Source organism: Balaenoptera musculus, chromosome 2 (genome assembly GCF_009873245.2).
Source record: "Balaenoptera musculus isolate JJ_BM4_2016_0621 chromosome 2, mBalMus1.pri.v3, whole genome shotgun sequence".
NCBI lineage: Eukaryota > Metazoa > Chordata > Mammalia > Artiodactyla > Balaenopteridae > Balaenoptera > Balaenoptera musculus.
Window position 1 is genome coordinate 143032319 of NC_045786.1, and position 22142 is coordinate 143054460.

General features: G+C 40.3%; 1 protein-coding gene across 2 annotated transcripts in view; it reads right to left on the minus strand.

The window, feature by feature from the left end:
* The window catches only part of DCAF5 (DDB1 and CUL4 associated factor 5), a 105124-nt gene that overhangs the window by 14963 nt on the left and 68019 nt on the right, over positions 1-22142 (minus strand). For both annotated transcript variants that reach the window (XM_036842461.1, XM_036842462.1), the window contains exon 7: positions 10393-10459. In XM_036842461.1, coding sequence (XP_036698356.1) covers positions 10393-10459 — 67 coding nt within the window. The remainder of the gene's footprint in view (positions 1-10392; positions 10460-22142) is intronic.

Genomic DNA, 22142 nt, shown 5'->3' on the forward strand with positions numbered 1-22142 from the left:
ATATCCCTGATCTTTCAAGATTTATATGCTGATACATCCAAGATAATAAGAAAAGAGTTGGGCATACAAGGACTTAACAAATGATTGTTAACAAATGATTGTTAAATTGAAATTAGTGGAGAACACTGTTAAGAGTGGTATTTTAAAAAACTCAATACTCAGGTAAAAAGACAGATATTGGTATAGGAAATGCTGGAAGCATGGGAAAACTTCATCTGGTAGCTCTAGACTCGAGTAGCAAACAAAAGCCTGCAGAACACACTGATAGGGCAAGATGGGAAGCAAGGACATAAAGGAGTGGTACTACTTTGCAGGGAAAGAAGTCAAAAAATCAGGTAACAATGGTTATTGCAATGATGCAATGAACTTCAAATCTCTGTAATTACCTAGTCCTTCCCTAAGCAATAAGACTTGGGCTTGGTGATATTCACCAAAGAATCCAATGGTTAATTCAGTTCCCATCCTACTCGTCTTATTTGACTTATTAGCAAGATTCAACAGAATTGCCTCCCCTTTGACACACTTTTTTCACTGCCTTCCTAGGATCACCCTCTTTTGGTTTTCCTGCTACCTCACTGGTGACTCCTTGTTGATTTCCTTTTTTGGCTCTTCTCCCTGGCTTTTTTTTGGGGGGCTACTCAGCACAGCATGCAGGATCTTAGTTCCCCGACCAGGGATTGAACCCATGTCCCCTGCAGTGGAAGTCCAGAGTCTCAACCACTGGACCACCAGGGAAGTCCCCGCCCTGGCTTCTTAACATGAGAATGCCTTAGGGCTCAGTTTTTGGTCCTCTTCTCTTAAACTAGCTATACTTAATTCACTCACTGCTGATCTCAGTCACTGGTGTTCTCATCCAGTCTGTGGCTTTAGATACTACCTATATGATACCAAAAACATTTTTATCTCTAGTCCAGGTCTTTCTTGAACTCCAGACCTCCATACCTCTACAACCAAACTGTTTATTCAACAACTCTACCTGGTTGTTTAAGAGACATCTCAAACTCTACCTGCTCTCCCTTTCTCCCCAATCTAATCTATCAGGAAATCCTGATAGCTTTACTTTTTTAAAAAAATATTTATTTATTTAGGCTGTGCCAGGTTTTAGTTGCGGCACGTGGGATCTTCGCTGCGGCATGCGGGCTTCTTAGTTGCGGCATGCGGGCTTCTTAGTTGCGGCATGCATGCGGCATCTAGTTCCCCGACCAGGGATCGAACCCGGGCCCCTTGCATTGGGAGTGTGGAGTCTTAGCCACTGGACCACCAGGGAAGTACCCCCCGCCCCCCTTTTTGGCTTTACTTTCAAAATATATCTAGACTTCAACCCCTATTACCTTGGTTCAAGCCACCACCACAGCTCACCTGTATGAGAGAATCCTACTAGTACTCCTCATTTCTACCCTTGGCAGCCCCACTCCCACTATCTACCCTCAACTCAGTAGTCAGAGTGATGCTGTTAAAATAAGTCAGATCATGTCACTCCTCTGCTCAAAATTCTCTAATGGCTCCCCACGTCACTCACAATAAGAGCCTACATGATTGGACACCCCTATACCCCACTTACCTCTATGACTAAGCCCTACTATTCTCCCCTCAGGCACATTCTCACTTCAAAACCTTCATACTGGCTCTACCTGAAATGCGCTTATCCCAGATTTCTGCAAGGCTCTCTCACCACTTTGAGGTTTTGTTCAAATGTGACCTTCTCAATGAGGACTAGACTGAATATCCTACCTAAAATTACATTTCCCTGACTCTGTCCCCATACCACTTCCTAGCCCCCTTATTCTGCTCTACTTTTTCTTTTTCCAAAGCACTTCTAACCTTTTAAACATACTATATAATTTACTGTATCTATTGTTGATTGTCTGTTTCCCCTGCTAGAATGTAAGCTCCATGATGGCAGAGCTCTTTTGTTTTTCTGCTGTATCCTAAGCCTCTAGAACAGTGTCCACCTAGCACACGGTAAATTTTCAACAAGTATCTGATGAATGAATGAAAAGGTGTGAGTGTATTAGACTGTGGAATATAAGCATGCAGGAAAGAACCCAATCTCCATTAGTGGGCTTCACCATCCAAAATGTGGATTATCCAAGTGTCTCTCTCCATCTTCCTGCTGTCAATTTTGTATGTTTCTTTTATAGTGTTTTGACTATAGTTAAGAGCAGAGAAATAAAGTAGCTAAGATCCTACTTATCCTTCCCGGTCCTCTGAAATGCTAATTCCATGAAAACTTTACTGATCCCCAAAATCTCTTCAAGCCCTCCTTAGTTATCTTTTTTTATAGGCTTTGGAATCCATTTTTAAATTTAGTGTGCACATACACACATACCCTTTTCTCATCCCTCTTAGATTGGAAGTTCTTGGAAGGCAAGAAAGTATTTATTTTTCAATCACCCATAGGATTGGCATAATGTTTTATCTAAGGATACTCAGTAAGTGAACAAATTAAAGTAAATCTCATTATTTCCTCTGGAACAAGGCTTGAAGCAGAAGGCTAAAGCTGTTATCTACTAAAATGAGGTTTGGTAAGTACCTGTCCAGGCAATTAATCTACTTCATTCCTGACTCCACTGGTAGAATTAATGAGGAGCCATGAGGGGCAAGGGACTCTTTCTTTTCCTCACATATCTAAAAGAGTTGTCCAAACAACCTCTTCGTAATTCCAAAAGGCCCGAGTGAACACTCCCAGGGCTCCAAGTTTCAAACCATAAAGAGAAATACAATCAGGGTACTGACAATACAGAGAGAGCAGTGGCTGCCTCCTGGGGATCCTGTAACCACTTAAGAGTTAAGAAAAGCCAGATGGGGACAGCCAGTGTTGTCAGTAAAGCTCAAAGAGCTCCACAGACAGCAACGCTTAATTGTACAAAAAAAGTCAATTACACTAAGTTCTTCTTTCATCTGTACTTCACATGTGTTTGCAACCAACTACTTGTGGCCAATTAAAAACAGTTGTTCTTCCTATTACATGGGAGGAAAAAGCAGATGCCCAGGCCTAACTCACTGAGAGTAAATGCATGTCTAGAAAAAGGAGGAGAGACAGAGTAGGCACACATATGCAGGCCCATGGAAATGCATTTACAGCTGTTTCCAGCCGACTTCATCAGCCTAAGGGCAGTGGGGGGTGGCTGCAGAGACCTGGCAGTGAAGCTGCATGTTTTCCCCTCTATTCAGGGAAAAGTCTGTCGTATAACTTCCCCCCTCTTAAACTACCGATGAGTCAAGAGCAGCCCTCACGCAAGAAAAACTCAACTGACCATTCAGGAGGGCACCAGATGAGCACCATGGCTTGGTCTCTAAGGAGTTTTTCAGAGGAAAGTTAAAAGGGAGAACGCTTCTAAAATGAGGAATAGCAACATTTAGTAGCTACTGAGCACCCTCACAGTATCCCTAATAAAGTAGATATTACTACCGTTGTTATTGTTTGCATTGTTAATATTCTTATTTTACAGATGAAGAAAGTTTGGCAAGATTAAACAATTTTTCCAAAGCCTCCAACTAAGAGACGAATGCCTCGGGAATTTAAACCCAGGCCTACCAACTCTATTACATTATGCTTCTTTCCATAAATAGTAAGGTCTTAGTGTAGAGGCATATCTCAGGGGAAGCAACTCTATCAGTGAACACCCTAAAGTCCTTTCCAACAAGAATTAGGGAAAAGGGAAGGAGAAGGCCATGTGAATATTTTCCAGAGACACCAACCTCTACCAAATGTAAATCCATTACTTCTACTACCTAGGCTACCAGGGAGCAATGCTCTGGAAGTTATGGATCTATGGGCATTGATCTTACACACAGCAATAACAATGTCTTACATTTGAAAGCACCTAGTTTTCAGAAAGCCTCCAAGGCTGTTAAATCATCCACGATATGAGGTGGTAGGGTGGGGGGTGGAGGTAGCAATTTTACAGAAGAAACTGAGACTCAAGACAACTGCTGTTATATAACCTGCCTAGAATCACTCAATCACTTGGTTACTGGAAGTACTGGACTTGAATCCAGGTATGATCTTAAGCCTAATGCTCCTTCCCATACACCATACTGGCTCTATACATAACGGCCAGCCTGTTTATCTTCAGAATTATCACATAGAAACAGATGCTCTTCCTACATACTTCATAGGTGTAAAACATATTCTGATGGGCTTTTTCTTTGCTACAGCAAAATCCCCAGTTCCTTCCTCTGATTTTTAAAGAGGTTTTGAGAAATGAGTTATTCTTTGACATCAACTAAAAAAAATTGATCCTAATCTTCCAGGTAGGAAGTTTTACAGTGGGTATTAGGTCTTACATCTTGAAATGATTTCCTCCGCCCGCTAAGAAGCCCTATGTGAATTACTTAGCCAACTGGCTAATTCTGTGTTGTTTATATAATAAATAAACTTCATCTCTTTGGAGTTTGTGTAGCAAAAAAATTTCTCCAGTGATTGTCAGTCTTTCTGAACAGGAGAATCGAGAAGAAAAAGATGCTCTTGCTTTTGGCTCACACTGAGAAGCACACAGCAGGTATTCAATAAATGCAGACTGCGTGTCATCTGATTATGCCATTAAGGCATATAACAACAAGCCAGCTTCCTCCCATAGCCTGCCTCAGTATCTTACTTTCAACTGGCATGAACGGAGAGAGCGAGCTCAGCCTTATTCCAGATTTGTTTAAGTCAAAATGGCAGTAGATTAGATGAGGAATTTCCTGACAGACTTTTCGTTATCTAAGCATTCAAAGCTAGAACTCAAGGCCACATTTAGCCCTTTTATGTTATGCTTGGCTTGTTGAACCTTTCTAAATGTTTTTAAAAACTATGAATTGCCAACATTTAAAAATAGAGAGCTTACATATGAGAACTTTCTAATCACTGGAGTTGCCCTGGGGCAACAAGCACCCTATCATGGGGGGCAACCTAGCAGAGGGTTTAAGTTATTCCTAAATAAAAGTGTACTTTAATATATGTAAGTTATAACTAAAAAAAAAATTATTGTGGGGATATGTATGTGAACAGAAAATTCTACAGACCACTGATCTGGGCTAAATACGTGCAGTATGTGAATGCCTCTGCTGGGATATCATGTTTTCATTTTTATTCATTTAAGAAATTTTATTTCATCAATGTTTATTCACTAATTTTTTTTTCTTTTTTCATCAAGGGGTATAAAAAGGATACAGAAAACAGCATAAAAAGTATAGCTTAATGAAGTTTTTTAAGGTGAACACCTGTATAACCAACACCCAGGTCTCAAGAAATGGAATTTTTCCTGGCCATTCAGAGGCCTCTATGTGCTTCATTCCTATTATAACCCCTTCCCTCCCCTAAAGAAATCATTATCCTGACTTGTACATTAAACACTTCCCTGCTTTTTAAAATAATTTTATTCATCCAAGTATGCATTCCTAAATACTTTATTTATTCTTGGGTCACGCCGTGCAGCTTGTGGGATCTTAGTTACCTGACCAGGGATCGAACCTGGGCCTTCGGCAGTGAAAACTCGGAGTCCTAACCACTGGACTGCCAGGGAATTCCCTTCTAAATACTTTAGTTTTGCCTGTTTTTTGTTTTAATATCTTTTGGGTTTCTTATACAATAGATTTTCTCCTGTCCATCCTTCCTTTTCTCATCAAAATGTAAATACTTGTTGAAGAACACAGATCATTTGACCTATAGTTTCCGACAGTCTGGACTTCATGGATTGTATCCTCACAACGTAGTACAGGACACTCCTCTGTCCTCTGTGCTACCTGCAAACTGAAAGCTGGATCCTGAGGTCTGATTAGATTCAGGGTTGTTTTATTTTGCAAGACCCTAGGCACCATCGTGTTTCTTCATCAGGAGACTCTTAATGTCTAGTTGCCTTTCTTTTTGTGATGTGAACAGCTATAGATGCTCAATGTTTAGAGGCATTAATTCACTGAGGGCTGCTAAGTGATTATATTAAAATTCTATAATTTCTTTTTTCTAAAATGTCTTTTATTTTACCTATATTTTTGAAAGATATTTTCCATGGATTCTAGGTTCCCTAGAATTCTAGGTTGGCAGGTTTTAATTCTTTAAGCACTTTAGAGATATCATTCTATTATATTCTGGCTTCCATAATTTGACCATCAATCTTATTGTTGCTTATTTACAGGTAATTTGTCCATTTTCTCAGACTGTTTTTGGGCTTTTTCTCATTATCTTTCATTTTCAATAGTTTGACATGATATGCCTAGGTGTGTTGTATTTATTCTGCTTGTGGTTACTGAGTTTCTTGAATCTGAGAATTGGCGTATTTCATTTGTTCTGGAAACTTTCAGCCATTATCTCTTCATATATTGCTCTGCTTCACTTTCTCTCTCTTATTCTTCTGGGATTTCAATTTCATATATGTTAGACCACCTGTGTCCCACTTGTCTCTTACACTCTCTGTTTTGCTTTTTCCATTCTCCATTCTCATCGTCCTTCAGTTTGAATGTCTTTTACTGACCTGTCTTCTATTCACCAAGCCTGTCCTTTCAAGGTTAAAGAAATCCAAAAAATTCTTGGTTTCAGACATATTTTTCAGTTCTACATGATTTTTTTTTCTAGGCAGATTCCAATTCTCTGTTGAAATTCTCCATCTTTTTATCCATTTTGTCCATCCCTCATTTCTATTTTATCACATTTACAATATTTCAAGTTCCTGACTGTTTGACTTCAATATTTAGATAATATTGTGGGTTGGCTTCTTTTGATTACTGACCACATTTTCATGTCTCATAATTTTTTATCGTATGCTGGACATTGAGGATAAAGAACCATGGAGATTGCTATGGACTGAACTGTGTCTCTTGCAAATTCGTATGTTGAAGCCCCAACCCCCAATGTGACTATTTGGAGAGAGGGGCTTTAAGGAGATAATTAAGGTTAAACAAAGTCATAAGGGAAGGACTCTAATCCAATAAGACTGATGTCCTCATAAGAAGAGGAAGGGACACCAGCGATGTGTGTACACAGAGAAAAGGCCATGTGAGAACACAATGAGGAGGCAGTCATCTGCAAGCCAAAGGAGAGAGGCCTCAGGAGAAATCAAACTTGTCAGAACCTTGATCTTGGACATCTAGCCTCCAGAACTGTGAGAAAATATGGTTCTGATGTTTACAGTCTGTGGGATTTTGTTATGGGAGCCCTAGCAAACTAATACAGAGACGAAAGCCGTTTCCTCCATATGGCATTTACCCATTCCACTCTTCAGAAAAGAAGGGGCTGATCACCCTCAATCCAATCAGAAGGAACCAGGTCAGCGCTGGGTTGAATAAGTCTACTTCTTCTTTTTTAAAAAATATTTATTTGAAAAAATAAAAATTTGTTTATTTGGCTGCATTGGTTCTTAGCTGCGGCATGCGCGATCTTCGTTGAGGCATGCGGGATCTTTCATTGTGGCACAAGGGCTTCTCTCTAGTTGTGGCACGGTGGCTCTTTAGTTGTGGCGCGTGGGCTTAGTTGCCCCGCGGCATGTGGGATCTTAGTTCCCTGACCAGGGACTGAACCCGCGTCCCCTGCATTGGAAGGCGGATTCTCAACCACTGGACCACCAGGGAAGTCCCAAGTCTACTTCTGGTTTCAAATGTCTCAAAGCAAGACCTGTAGGGTGCTTGTTGCAGATCTCTTCCACTAATGGAAGTTCGTGTCCTGCTTACGTACCAGGAGATTGTAGGATATTAACACTTGGCCTTTCTGGCCCAGCTCCATCCTCAAGTGTAGCCCTTTTGGGCTTTTGATGGAGAGCCTGTCAAACCTCTGTTCTCTGCTCTGAACATTCTGTTCTCTGGAGGTTTTAATCTTACCTCTTTATCATCCTTTCCCAAGTAGGTTCAAAATGCCCTGTGGAGCAGGACCCTCCCACTAGGGCAACTTTGTCTCCTAAGCACTGTATACTGTGGGCATTTCATTCTGCTTTCCAGCCTAGCCCCCTAGCTCCTAGGGCAACCCCAGCACCCAGCAAATGTGCTATAGGGAAGACTGGTCATGTGTTCGAGGTTCCTCTAGAACCCAGTCTATCCTATCAACGCATGTGGCCATCGAAAACTCTGATTTCTTTTGACCTTGGTACAGTCTGTCCATGGCAGCCCAAACTACAGCCTGGGCACAGATGCCCTCAGGAAAGAACACGGCCAGCACCTTCTGCTCAGTTCGGAAGGGCTCTTCCTTCTTCTGAACTTCAGTTCTCCTCACACACTTTGTAACCACAGCTCTCTGACATCTTTAAAAATATGGCTTTTGTAATTTGACTTTTGTACTTATTGCAATGGGAGCTACCTACTGCATCCGACGTGGAATCTGACATCTAACAATTTATTTTTTAATAGAAATTTTACATCATTCCTTTTTCCTCCTTGAAATAATATTTCTACTTTACCTACCTCCCCCCAGATTTCAACCTAATATATTTTAATGAAAATCTATCAGTTTCACCAATAAAAATATAATTACAAATTTACAATTTTCTTTATTTACTGTGACTGTAAGGCTCTAAGTGTTAACATTTTTGTATTGGATTTGAGTTACCATTACAATACTTACTGGAACACAACTGATCAAAACAGATATACTTTTAATGTTTTATAAAAACCAGTTATTATAAAAAGGAGAAATTTATTGTAAGTGCATAAGAAGATAAGGTAGAAGATGGTGGAGGGTTGGGTTATAGCCCTATGATTAAAGGATACTTCAGCTTTTTTGGCACCTTAGAGGTTTTTACATCTTAAGGGCAATGCACCATGCCAAGGTTCAAGTGGCCAGAAATTTCTGGAGTACTTCCGATTTTCTGGTGTTTTTTGTTTGTCTGCTTGTTTGTTTGTTTTTCTGTAAAGTGGGGGAAGGACAAAGGGAAAAGGGGAGGTGGGAAAGGACAATACATATGGAAGTTGAGAATCTAGAAATGGATTCCTTTAAACCAGCTGTGCCTATACAATCCTTGGAAGGTCCAGGCACCTATTTCCCAGTTTTGATACTGGAATCCTAAATCAGCTATGAGGGTCCCTGCCAACCCAGAGATTGCATACCCATCTACATATAAAGACAGCCTAACAGTGGCCCGTACCCTAAGTCAGCACAGAAATCAGCAGGAGGTGAAAAAAATCTACAATACTACTGCTAATTCTTCCCCCTTCTCTCAATACAAACATGAAAAAGATTCCAGAGAACAGTCCTGGGGGAGGGGATGATCCACTTTCTGTTTTAAAAGCCACATTGACTTAATAATGAAAAGCTTTTCAAGATCAGGTAAAAGATACAATTAAGCCCAAAGATTATTTCTCAGCTAATCAATCTAGGACTTACGGGGGTGGGAGACTTAATACAGAACTATCTCTAGTGCTGGAACATCACTTTTTGTTCAGATAGACTGTTGCTGTCCCATCTGGTTGTGCTTCAAAGGTAAGATGCTTCACTCATGCTTTCCAAATTCCAGAAGGGGAAAAAGACCTTTTGTAACTTGTTTAGTAACCAGACCACAGCAACAGGATAGTTTCCAAAAGTAAGCCTCAACAAGTTTTGAAAGGCAGATGTTAGGTAACAATATTGTTAATTCAGCAATAGGCAAGCCAACAACTTTCCTAAACTCTGAGCACTAGACACATTTTGTGTAATATAATCAGCACAGTCCGCTATTACTTTCCTGATGGCCACTTTCCAGTTTGATGCCATGTATCACCTGGAGCAGATGGCTGTATTGAGCTGTCCTGAGAACAAAAAATAGACATTTTTCTACCAGTAGGAAGCAACCAGAGTAACACTCATCTGAGCATGTGAAGACACTATTATCAAGAATGAAGAACGGTCTGTGCTGCCTGAAAGCTCAGATGGCCTAGATCCAAATTTATGGAAAGCAGCAGGCTCTTTTTCAGAATACATCTAGAGCAAAAGCAGAAATATTTCTTCCTAATTTCTCTCATGTCTGGGGTTAGCCAAACTCCAGGGAATACATCTGTCCATCAACAAAGAAAGTTTCCCTTTACCTAACATCACCAGGGAGGCTAAAAGAAAGGCAGAGGCCCTAACAACTGTTTGTAGAGTAATAAGCAGGAATGTGCACATGAATAATAAAGGAAAAGCATGTAAAAAGCAAGGTAATAATACTCCAAGTGTGAAACAGGAGAGAGGAAAATGGACATAAAGGAGATCTATGAAGTCTAAAGAAAAGTTCTTAGGAGGAAAAAAATCTGAGCATGATTATGTCAGATAAGGGTATGCATGAAGGTTATAGCTAAATCTGGCTTCTAATTTTTATTTCAAAATTTACTTTGGTCACTTTCCAAAAAATTTTTTGTATTAAAAGAGAAATATCTTCCTCTACTGCTACAGATCTGCCCTTTCAGGGCACAGCACGCAGGAGGTCAATAGAGCCAACGTTAGCAGCAGGTTCATACTTGGGATACACTCACCTGCTTCTGGATCTGCAGGAATTCTCCACATGTACAGGTTGAAGTCATCAGAGCCTGAAAGGATATACTGTTGGGACAAAAAAAAAAATCTATTTATTACTTATGTATTGATTGATAATCTATCTACCTATCTATCTATACAGAAAAAGGTTTTTAAAAAATAAACAAGATAAATGTACATATATTCACTCGTAAGGCACCACACAGCAAACACTCTCTTAAAAGTATTTGCAAATCAAAAGGCTAATTGGCTAAAACTTGGCAACAACCAACCAACCTGATTTAAAAATGGGCAAAGGACTTGAACAGACATTTCTCCAAAGAAAATATACAAATGGCCAATAATGTGAAAAGATGCTTAACATCACTGATCATTATGGCAATGAAAATGAAAACCACAATGCGGTACCACTTCACACCCATTAGGATGGCGATTACCAAAAGCAAACAAACAGAAAACAAGTGTTGGTGAGGAGGTGGAGAAGTTGGCACCCACTGCGCATTGCTGGTGGGACTGCATAATGGTGCAGCCACTGTGGAACACAGTATGGAGGTTCTTCAAAAAGTTAAACATAGGACTACCATATAACCCAGAAATTCTACTCCTAGGTATATATCAAAGAATTGAAAGCAGGGACTAGAGATATCTGTACACCAATGTTCAGAGAAGAAGGCTCACAACAGCCAAACAACCTAAATGTCCATCAATGGATGAACAGATAAACAAAATGTGGTATATATCCATACAATGGAATACTATTTAGCATTAAAAAGGAAATTCTGACACATGCTACAACATGGGTAAAACTTGAAGACATTATGCTAAGTGAAATAAGCCATATACAAAAAGACAAATGTTATATGATTCAACTTACATGAGGAACCAAGAGTAGTCAAATTCATAGAGACAGAAAGCAGAATGGTAGTTGCTAAGGACTGGGGGGAAGGGAGAAATGGGCAGCTACAGTTCAACGAGTATAGAGTTTCACTTTGGGAAGAAGAAAAAGTTCTGGAGATGGACAGTTGTGATAGTTACAGAACAATGTGAATGTACTTAATGCCACGAAGCTGTACACTTTAAAATGGTTTTAGTGGTAAGTTTAATGTTATGTATATTTTACCACAATTTTTCAAAAAAAACTCTTTTGAATTTTTGAATTTTATTTTATTTTTTTATACAGCAGGTTCTTATTATTCATTTTATACATATTAGTGTATATATGTCAATCCCAGTCTCCCAATTCACCACACCACCACCCTCGCCCCAGCCCACCACTTTCTGCCCTTGGTGTCCATACGTTTGTTCTCTACATCTGTGTCTCAATTTCTGCCCTGCAAACTGGTTCAACTGTATCATTTTTCTAGGTTCCACATATGTGTTAATATACGATATTTGTTTTTCTCTTTCTGACTTACTTCACTCTGTATGACAGTCTCTAGATCCATCCACATCTCTACAAATGACCCAATTTCCTCCCTTTTTATGGCTGAGTAATATTCCACTGTATATATATACCACAACTTCTTTATCCATTGGTCTGTTGATGGGCATTTAGGTTGCTTCCATGACCTGGCTACTGTAAATAGTGCTGCAATGAACACTGGGGAGTATGTGTCTTTTTGAATTATGGGTTTCTCTGGGTATATGCCCAGTAGTGGGATTGCTAGGTCATATGGTAATTCTATTTTTAGTTTTTTAAGGAACCTCCATACTGTTCTCCATAGTGGCTGTAACAATTTACATTCCTACCAACAGTGGAAGACAGTTCCCTTTTCTCCACACCCTCTCCAGCATTTGTTGTTTGTAGTATTTCTGATGATACCCATTCGAACTGGTGTGAGGTGATACCTCATTGTAGTTTTGATCTCCATTTCTCTAATAATTAGTGATGTTGAACAGCTTTTCATGTGCTTCTTGGCCATCTGTATGTCTTCTTTGGAGAAATGTCTATTTAGGTCTTCTGCCCATTTTTCGATTGGGTTGTTTGTTTTTCGAATATTGAGCTGCATATATATTTTGGAGATTAATCCTTTGTCCATTGATTCTTTTGCAAATATTTTCTCCCATTCTGAGGGTAGTCTTTTCGTCTTGTTTGTAGTTTCCTTTGCTGTGCAAAAGCTTTTAAGTTTCATTAGGTCCCATTTGTTTATTTTTGTTTTTATTTCCATTACTCTAGGAGGTGGATCAAAAAAGATCTTGCTGTGATTTATCTCAAAGAGTGTTCTTCCTATGTTTTCCTCTTAGAGTTTTATAGTGTCCAGTCTTATATTTAGGTCTCTAATCCATTTTGAACTTATTTTTGTGTATGGTGTTAGAGAGTGTTCTAATTTCATTCTTTTACATGTAGCTGTCCAGTTTTCCCAGCACCACTTATTGAAGAGACTGTCTTTTCTCCAGTGTATATCCTTGCCTCCTCTGTGATAGATTAGTTGACCACAGGTGCGTGGTTTTATCTCTGTGCTTTCTATCCTGTTCCATTGATCTATATTTCTGTTTTTGTGCCAGTACCATATTGTCTTGATTACTGTAGCTTTGTAGTATAGTCTGAAGTCAGGGAGTCTGATTCCTCCAGCTCCGTTGTTTTCCCTCAAGATTGCTTTGGCCATTCGGGGTCTTTTGTGTCTCCATACAAATTTTAAGATTTTTTGTTCTAGTTCTGTAAAAAATGCCATTGGTAATTAGACAGGGATTGCACTGAATCTGTAGATTGCTATGGGTAGTATAGTCATTTTCACAATATTGATTCTTCCAATCCAGGAACATGGCATATCTCCCCATCTGTTTGTATCATCTTTAATTTCTTTCATCAGTGTCTTACAGTTTTCTGCATACAGGTCTTTTGTCTCCCTAGGTAGGTTTATTCCTAGGTATTTTATTCTTTTTGTTGCAATGGTAAATGGGAGTGTTTCCTTAATTTCTCTTCCAGATTTTTCATCATTAGTGTATAGGAATGCAAGAGATTTCTGTGCATTAATTTTGTATCCTGCTACTTTACCAAATTCATTGATTAGCTCTAGTAGTTTTCTGGTGGCATCTTTAGGATTCTCTATGTATAGTACCACATCATCTACCAACACTGACAGTTTTACCTCCTCTTTTCCAATTTGTATTCCTTTTATTTCTTTTTCTTCTCTGACTGCCGTGGCTAGGACTTCCAAAACTATGCTGAATAATAGTGGTGAGAGTGGACATCCTTGTCTTGTTCCTGATCTTAGAGGAAATGCTTTCAGTTTTTCACCATTGAGAATGATGTTTGCTGCAGGTTTGTCATATATGGCCTTTATTATGTTGAGGGAGGTTCCCTCTATGCCCACTTTCTGGAGAGTTTTTATCATAACTGGGTGTTGAATTTTGTCAAATGCTTTTTCTGCATCTATTGAGATGATCATATGGTTTTCCTTCTTCAATTTGTTAATATGGTGTATCACTTTGGTTGATTTGCATATGTTGAAGAATCCTTGCATCCCTGGGATAAATAAATCCCACTTGATCATGGTGTATGATCCTTTTAATGTGTTGTTGGATTCTGTTTGCTGAGGATTGTTGCGTCTATATTCATCAGTGATATTGGTCTGTAATTATCTTTTTCTGTAGTATCTTTGTCTGGTTTTGGTATCAGGGTGATGGTGGCCTCACAGAATGAGTTTGGGAGTGTTCCTTCCTCTGCAATGTTCTGGAAGAGTTTGAGAAGGATGGGTGTCAGCTCTTCTCTAAATGCTTGACAGAATTCACCTGTGAAGCCATCTGGTCCTGGACTTTTGTTTGTTGGAAGATTTTTAATCACAGTTTCAATTTCATTACTTGTGACTGATCTGTTCGTATTTTCTATTTCTTCCTGGTTCAGTCTTGGAAGGTTATACCTTTCTAAGAATTTGTCCATTTCTTCCAGATTGTCCATTTTATTGGCATAGAGTTGCTTGCAGTAGTCTCTTAGGATGCTTTGTATTTCTGCGGTGTCTGTTGTAACTTCTCCTTTTTCATTTCTAATTTTATTGATTTGAGTCCTCTCCCTCTTTTTCTTGATGAGTCTGGCTAATGGTTTATCAATTTTGTTTATCTTCTCAAAGAACCAGCTTTTAGTTTTATTGATCTTTGCTACTGTTTTCTTTGTTTCTATTTCATTTATTTCTGCTCTGATCTTTATGATTTCTTTCCTTCTACTAACTTTGGGTTTTGTTTGTTCTTCTTTCTCTAGTTCCTTTAGGTGTAAGGTTAGATTGTTTGAGATTTTTCTTGTTTCTTGAGGCTTGTATTGCTATAAACTTCCCTCTTAGAACTGCTTTCGCTGCATCCCATAGGTTTTGGATCATCTTGTTTTCATTGTCATTTGTCTCTAGGTATTTTTTGATTTCCTCTTTGATTTCTTCAGTGATCTCTTGGTTATTTAGTAACGTGTTGTTTAGCCTCCATGTGTTTGTGTTTTGTACATTATTTTTCCCTGTAATTGATTTCTAATCTCATAGCGTTGTGGTCAGAAAAAATGCTTGATATGATTTCAATTTTGTTAAATTTACTGAGGCTTGATTTGTGACCCAAGATGTGATCTATCCTGGAGAATGTTCCGTGCGTGCTTGAGAAGAAATGTAATCTGCTGTTTATGGATGGAATGTGCTATAAATATCAATTAAATCTATCTGGTCTATTGTGTCATTTAAAGCTTGTGTTTCCTTATTAATTTTCTGTTTGCACGATCTGTCCATTGGTTTAAGTAAGGTGTTAAAGTCCCCCACTATTATTGTGTTACTGTCAATTTCCTCTTTTACAGCTGTTAGCAGTTGCCTTATGTATTGAGGTGCTCCTATGTTGGATACATACAGATTTATAATTGTTATATCTTCTTCTTGGATTGATCCCTTGATCATTATGTAGTGTCCTTCCTTGTCTCTTGTAACAGTCTTTATTTTAAAGTCTGTTTTATCTGATATGAGTATTGCTACTCCAGCTTTCTTTTCATTTCCATTTGCATGGAGTATCTTTTTCCATCTCCTCACTTTCAGTCTATATGTGTTCCTAGGTCTGAAGTGGGTCTCTTGTGGATAGCATATAGATGGGTCTTGTTTTTGTATCCATTCAGCGAGCCTGTCTTTTGGTTGGAGCATTTAATCCATTCACGTTTAAGGTAATTATCGATATTATGTTCCTATTACCGTTTTCTTAATTGTTATGGGTTGGTTTTTGTAGGTCCTTTTCTTCTCTTGTGTTTCCCACTTAGAGAAGTTCCTTTAGCATTTGTTGTAGAGCTGGTTTGGTGGTGCTGGATTCTCTTAGCTTTTGCTTGCCTGTGAAGCTTTTGATTTCTCCATTGAATCTGAATGAGATCCTTGCCGGGTAGAGTAATCTTGGTTGTAGGTTCTTCCCTTTCATCAGCTTAAATATGCCATGCCACTCCCTTCTGGGTTGTAGAGTTTCTGCTGAGAAATCAGCTGTTAACCTTATGAGAGTTCCCTTGTATGTTATTTGTCGTTTTTCCCTTGTTGCTTTCAATAATTTTTCTTTGTCTTTAACTTTTGCCAATTTGATTACTATGTGTCTCGGCGTGTTTCTCCTTGGGTTTACCCTGCCTGGGACTCTCTGCGCTTCCTGGACTTGGGTGGCTATTTCCTTTCCTATGTTAGGGAAGTTTTTGACTATAATCTCTTCAAATATTTTCTCGGGTCCTTTCTCTCTCTCTTCTCCTTCTGGGACCCCTATAATGTGAATGTTGTTGCGTTTAATGTTGTCCCAGAGGTCTCTTAGGCTGTCTTCATTTCTTTTCATTCTTTTTTCTTTATTCTGTTTCGCAGCAGTGAATTCCACCATTCTGTCTTCCAGGTCACTTATCCGTTCTTCTGCCTCAGTTATTCTGCTATTGATTCCTTCTAGTGTAGTTTTCATTTCAGTTATTGTATTGTTCATCTCTGTTTGTTTGTTCTTTAATTCTTCTAGGTGTTTGTTGTTTAATTCTTCTAGGTCTTTGTTAAATATTTCTTGCATCTTCTCAATCTTTGCCTCCATACTTTTTCCGAGGTCCTGGATCATCTTCACTATCATTATTCTGAATTCTTTTTCTGGAGGGTTGCCTATCTCCACTTCATTTAATTGTTTTTCTGGGGTTTTATCTTGTTTCTTCATCTGGTACATAGTCCTCCGCCTTTTCATCTTGTCTATCTTTCTGTGGATGTGGTTTTTGTTCCACAGGCTGCAGGACTGTAGTTCTTCTTGCTTCTGCTCTCTGCCCTGTGGTGGATGAGGCTATCTAAGAGGCTTATGCAGGTTTCCTGATGGGAGGGACTGGTGGTGGGTAGAGCTGGCTGTTGCTCTGGTGGACAGAGCTCAGTAAAACTTTAATCCGCTTGTCTGCTGATGGGTGGGGCTGGGTTCCCTCCCTGTTGGTTGTTTGGCCTGAGTTGACCCAACAGTGAAGCCTACCTGGGCTCTTTGGTGGGGCTAATGGCGAACTCTGGGAGGGCTCACGCCAAGGAGTACTTCCCAGAACTTCTGCTGCCAGTGTCCCTGTCCTCACAATGAGACACAGCCACACCCCGCCTCCGCAGGAGACCCTCCAACACTAGCAGGCAGGTCTGGTTCAGTCTCCTATGGGGTCACTGCTCCTTCCCCCTGAGCCCCGATGTGCACACTACTTTGTGTGTGCCCTCCAAGAGTGGAGTCTCTGTTTCCCCCAGTCCTGTCAAAGTCTTGCAATCAAATCCCGCTAGCCTTCAAAGTCTGATTGTCTAGAAATTCCTCCTCCTGTTGCCGGACCCCCAGGTTGGGAAGCCTGACGTGGGGCTCAGAACCTTCACTCCAGTGGGTGGACTTCTGTGGTATAAGTGTTCTCCAGTTTGTGAGTCACCCACCCACAGTTATGGGATTTGATTTTATTGTGATTGCGCCCCTCCTACCGTCTCAGTGTGGCTTCTCCTTTGTCCTTGGATGTGGGGTATCTTTTCTGGTGAGGTTCAGTGTCTTCCGGTTGATGACTGTTCAGCAGTTAGTTGTGATTCTGTTGTTCTCGCAAGAGGGAGTGAGAGCACGTCTTTCTACTCTGCCATCTTGAACCAATCTCTCAAAAATTTTTTTTAAATTTAGGAGCTTCCCAGAGATCTTTTATGCAAGCCCAAGCACCCTGAACTTCCCTGTTGTCATCTACATCTTTGAGCAGGAAGCCATTGCCAACCCAGCTATGAGTTAATGCCAGAGACATAAGCAATCCCCTTTTATGAGGCAGCTTCAAACTGCCTGATCTCAGAAAGAGAGGACACTAACTAAGCCAGACCTGTTTTAATTAGGACTCATAAGAGCACTGTCTAGTAGCAACCAGTGAGCAATTCTGAGAGTTCATTTATTTCCAAAGATTAACAAAAGTGCTTTGCTTTAAGTTTAGGTCAGCATTACTTCCTGCCGTTTGGTCCCATCTGCTTATTCCCCTAGAAAAATAAAGGCCTACAGTTTTCTAAAGAAAATTTCTGACTTAAAAATGACACTGCGAACATCCAAAAAGTGTAAGTCCAACATATACACAACCTCATGCCTAATGAATACATTACTAAATACTTCGTAATCATTAAAAATCAATTTACCAGTCTTCAAAACACTAGTAATAACATGAGAAAGGAGGGAAAGAAACTCATGTTCAAAGATGAAGAAAATGCTATCCACAGGGGCTAGGTGATTTGGCTCAGGGCACAGCTGAAAAAGAAGTGGGTTCAGTTTCCTCATCTGGTTGCTCGTTGTTATGGTCTGAATGTTTGTGTCCCCCCAAATTCACATGTTCAAATCCTAATGCCCAATGTGATATTAGGAGGTGGGGCCTTTGGGAGGTGATTGGGCCTTAAGGGTGGAGCCCTCATAAATGGGATTAGCACTCCTGTAAAAGAGACCCGGCAGAGCTCCCTAGGCCCTTCCACCATGTGAGGAAACAGTGAGAAGTCAGCAGGCTGCAACCAGGAAGACGGCCTTCACCAGAACCCAATCAGGTTGGCACCCTGATCTTGGACTTCCAGCCTCCACAACGTGAGAAAGAAATTACTGACATTATAAGCCACCCAGTCCACGGTATTTTGTTGTGGCAGCCATAACAGACTAGGATACCCTCTGAGGCTCACTTAGTTCTAAGATTCTATGATTACTCTGTGAAGGAATGATGGAAGCCAGGTCAGAGCTGAAAGTCCCTAAACTGCTGGCTCACGGTTGCTTGACAAGTCACTAAATAAGTATGTTGAAAATAAGGAAACTCAAAGTCTAATTATGTTACACTTCAACTTAAAAGTTTCCTCAACAACAGAAACCAAAGACCTCAGGATTTTAAAAATGGGCAAAGTACTTGAACAGACATTTTCCAACGAAGAAATGTATAATGGCCATATACAAATGGCCAACAAGCACACAAAAAGATGCTCAACATCACTAATCATTAGGGAAATTAATATCAAAACCACAAGGAGATACCACCTCACACTCATTAGGATGGTTACTATCAAAAAAACGGAAAATAGTTCCTCAAAAAATTAAAAGTAAAGTCACTATATGATTCATCAATTCCACCTCTGGGTATATAGCTAAAAGAACTGAATGCAGGATCTCTTAGAGATATTTATATAACAATGTTCATAGCAGCTTTATTCACAACAGCCAAAGAGGGAAGCAACCCAAGTGTCCATCAAGAGATGAATGTATAAACAAAACGTGGTGCATACACACGATGGAATATTATTCAGATTTTAAAAGGAAGGAAATTCTGACACAAGCTACAACATGGATGAATCTTGAACATTATGAGAAGTGAAATAAGCCAGTTACAAAAAGACAAATACTGTATGATTCCACTTATGAGGTTCCTAGAGTAAGTGAGTAGTCAAATTCATAAAGACAAAGTGGAATGGTGGTTACCAAGAGCTGGGGGCAGGGGAGGGAGGGGAGTTAGTGTTTAATGGGTACAGAGTTTCAGTTTTGCAAGATGAAAAACTTTTGGAGACAGATGCTCCTGATGGTTACACAACAATGTTAATGTACTTATCACTACAATATACTTAAAAATTTTCCCTTAAAAATAGAAGAAAAAAAGAAAAGATGAACCCTCATTGTCTTGACTTAGGGTCCATCCAGTAACTCCCTCCAGTTTATGACACTACCTTGTTTGAAGTTAGGAAGTTGGAATTCAGGAGCCCAAAGGCTTTTCTCTCACAGCCTGTTTGGCAAAACTACCTACTATCAATAGTTAGGGGGAAAAATTCATTAATCACACACGAACCGAGCACTTATATGCCAGGCACTCTGGTGTTTACAAAGATATATAAGGTAGTACCTGGGTTCTCAAGGAGCTTAAACCAAGTAGAAAATACACATGTAGGTACACAGCTACCCTGCCATGAAGTCGAGATCACTAGGTGCCATTATGAGAAATAAGGTGCCTGTTGATTCACAAAAGTCAAGGCAAGACAGATTTGAGCCCTGAGCCGCCCATAGGTAAAGATGTGGTAGAAAAAGGCAAAGGAAAGAGGAAAGATAAAGCTATGGTGCTCATGTAGTCTACTGTTTTAACAGAAACAGGAAGCACGGGTAACTCACTCTTTCATACCCTGCTCATGTCCCTCAGGCCTTACTGCTTAGTGTACCTGATCTCCAACTGCCAGTATCCATATCTCTTTGCCTAAGGGCTTCTCGAAAGCTCAGGAGGCTGCAGGGTACTCTAGGGAATGAACACTCCCTGAGAGCAGGCTCCAGCAATGACTCATATCCCAGCTGCCTAGATCCCAGGGAGAATAACCCTGAAGTGTGTGTTCTATACCCTTTCCCCTCAGAATCAAACTCCAATTGCCCACAGTTGTAGTTGGCTCACTGAATCATCCTTCTTTTCCCTATCTCACTTTTCCACTCCTCTGATATTTACTGCATTTCCAAATAAATTACTTGCACCTGAAACCTGAACCCAAATTAAGACACATGGGGGAGGGAACACAAAAGAACTGTCACTAATAATTTATATATAAAACATATTTATTACTCAACAGCTCATTTCATGCTCTGTGTTTAAAAGAGGCTATAAAACTTCATATAGAGAATTCCTGTTACCCTGTGCACACCCCTCCCCAATATCTTCCCCAGACTAAACAAATGAAAAATAAATATTAAAAAAGAGCGAACCAAGGCTGGGCTTATCAGAGGTTTTACTATTTCATTGCAAAGGATCAGTGCTTTCCCATTTGCTCAACTATTCACCAGGGAAAGCCATGAAAAGGTAAAAGGGGACTCCCAGACAGAAAGCTGACGCACAAGGCTGCCTTAGAAGGAAGAAAACTCCCACAGAGTTGAGGCCTCTTGGATTTAGTATGACAGCTCCAGAAATAGGTGGAAAATGAGTACAATGTACAGGCTTCCTCTCAGGGACAAGGGCAACTCCTGACCCCTTTCTTCCTCTTGCAGCCACCACAAGGGAACAGCTCAGGATAATATCCAAGGAGGGGGTCTCGACCCACTGCCGGCTAGTCAGACTGTTTAACTGTTCACACACACCGGAATCACAAAACTGCCCTGAGGAATTCATTTATGGCATTTCTTGGTTGTCTGCTGGGCCCCTTCCAACATTAAAAGTTGGCTGCCTAGGATACTGCTGAGAGAGTGAAATAAAAATGAGTTCATCTGTTTATTCATTAAACAAGTATTTACTGAATGTCTACTATGTCTACAGTGTTGGGCACTGTCCCAGGGAAAGGACTGATCAAAAAGACCCTGTCCCTACCTTCATGTGACTTACATTTCATTGGGTGGGGAGAGGAAAAGAATTTTATGCATATATAATGTGAGTGAAGAGTAAGTAGGGGAAAAAAAGTTAAAAAGAATATATGTATGTAATGTGTCCAGTGGTGGTGTTACAGAGAAAAATTAAACAGCAGGTTAGGGCATGTAGGGAGTGCTGGGGGTGGTTAGTTTCATTTTATACAGGGTAGTCACAGAAGGCCTCTCTGATAATATGGCATTTTGAGCATAGCCCTGAAGGAAATGAGGGAGCAAGTTATATGGCTATCTGGGAGAAGAACAGAAGAATATTCTAGGAGAAGGGACAGAGTTCTGGGCTATTTTAAAATACAAGGTAGGGGCGGTCCATTGGTTAAGACTCCGTGCTTCCACTGCAGGGGGCACGGGTTTGATCCCTGGTTGGGGAACTGAGGATCTTGCATGCGCGTGGCAGCAGCAAACAAACAAACAAACAAACAACACCACCAACAAAAAACCCACAAGGTAGCCAAAGGAGCTCTTTTTCTTTTCTTTTTTCTTTTCTCTTTTCCCTCCCTCCATCCCTCCCTTCCTCTCTTTCCTTCTTCCTTTATCTCTCTTTCTTTCTCTCCCTCCTCCCCTCCCTTCCCTTTCTTTCTTTTTAAACCTTTGCAGAAATAAACATCATTTCAAGTGGACTGAGTCCAGAGATACATTTAACATCATCAGAGCAGCTGGAAAGATTCCTCTCCTCCCAGGTTGAAGGAGGCTGAAGCCTCTGACTGAGGGGTGAGTGATAAATTAAAAACTCACTTCAGGGGGCTTCCCTGGCAGTGCAGTGGTTAAGAATCCGCCTGCCAATGCAGGGGACAAGGGTTCGAGCCCTGGTCCGGGAAGATCCCACATGCCGCAAAGCAACGAAGCCCGTGCGCCACAACTACTGAGCCTGCGCTCTAGAGCCCACAAGCCACAACTACTGAAGCCGGCGTGCCTAGAGCCCGTGTTCCTCAACAAGAGAAGCCATCACAATGAGAAGCCCGCGCACCGCCAACGAAGA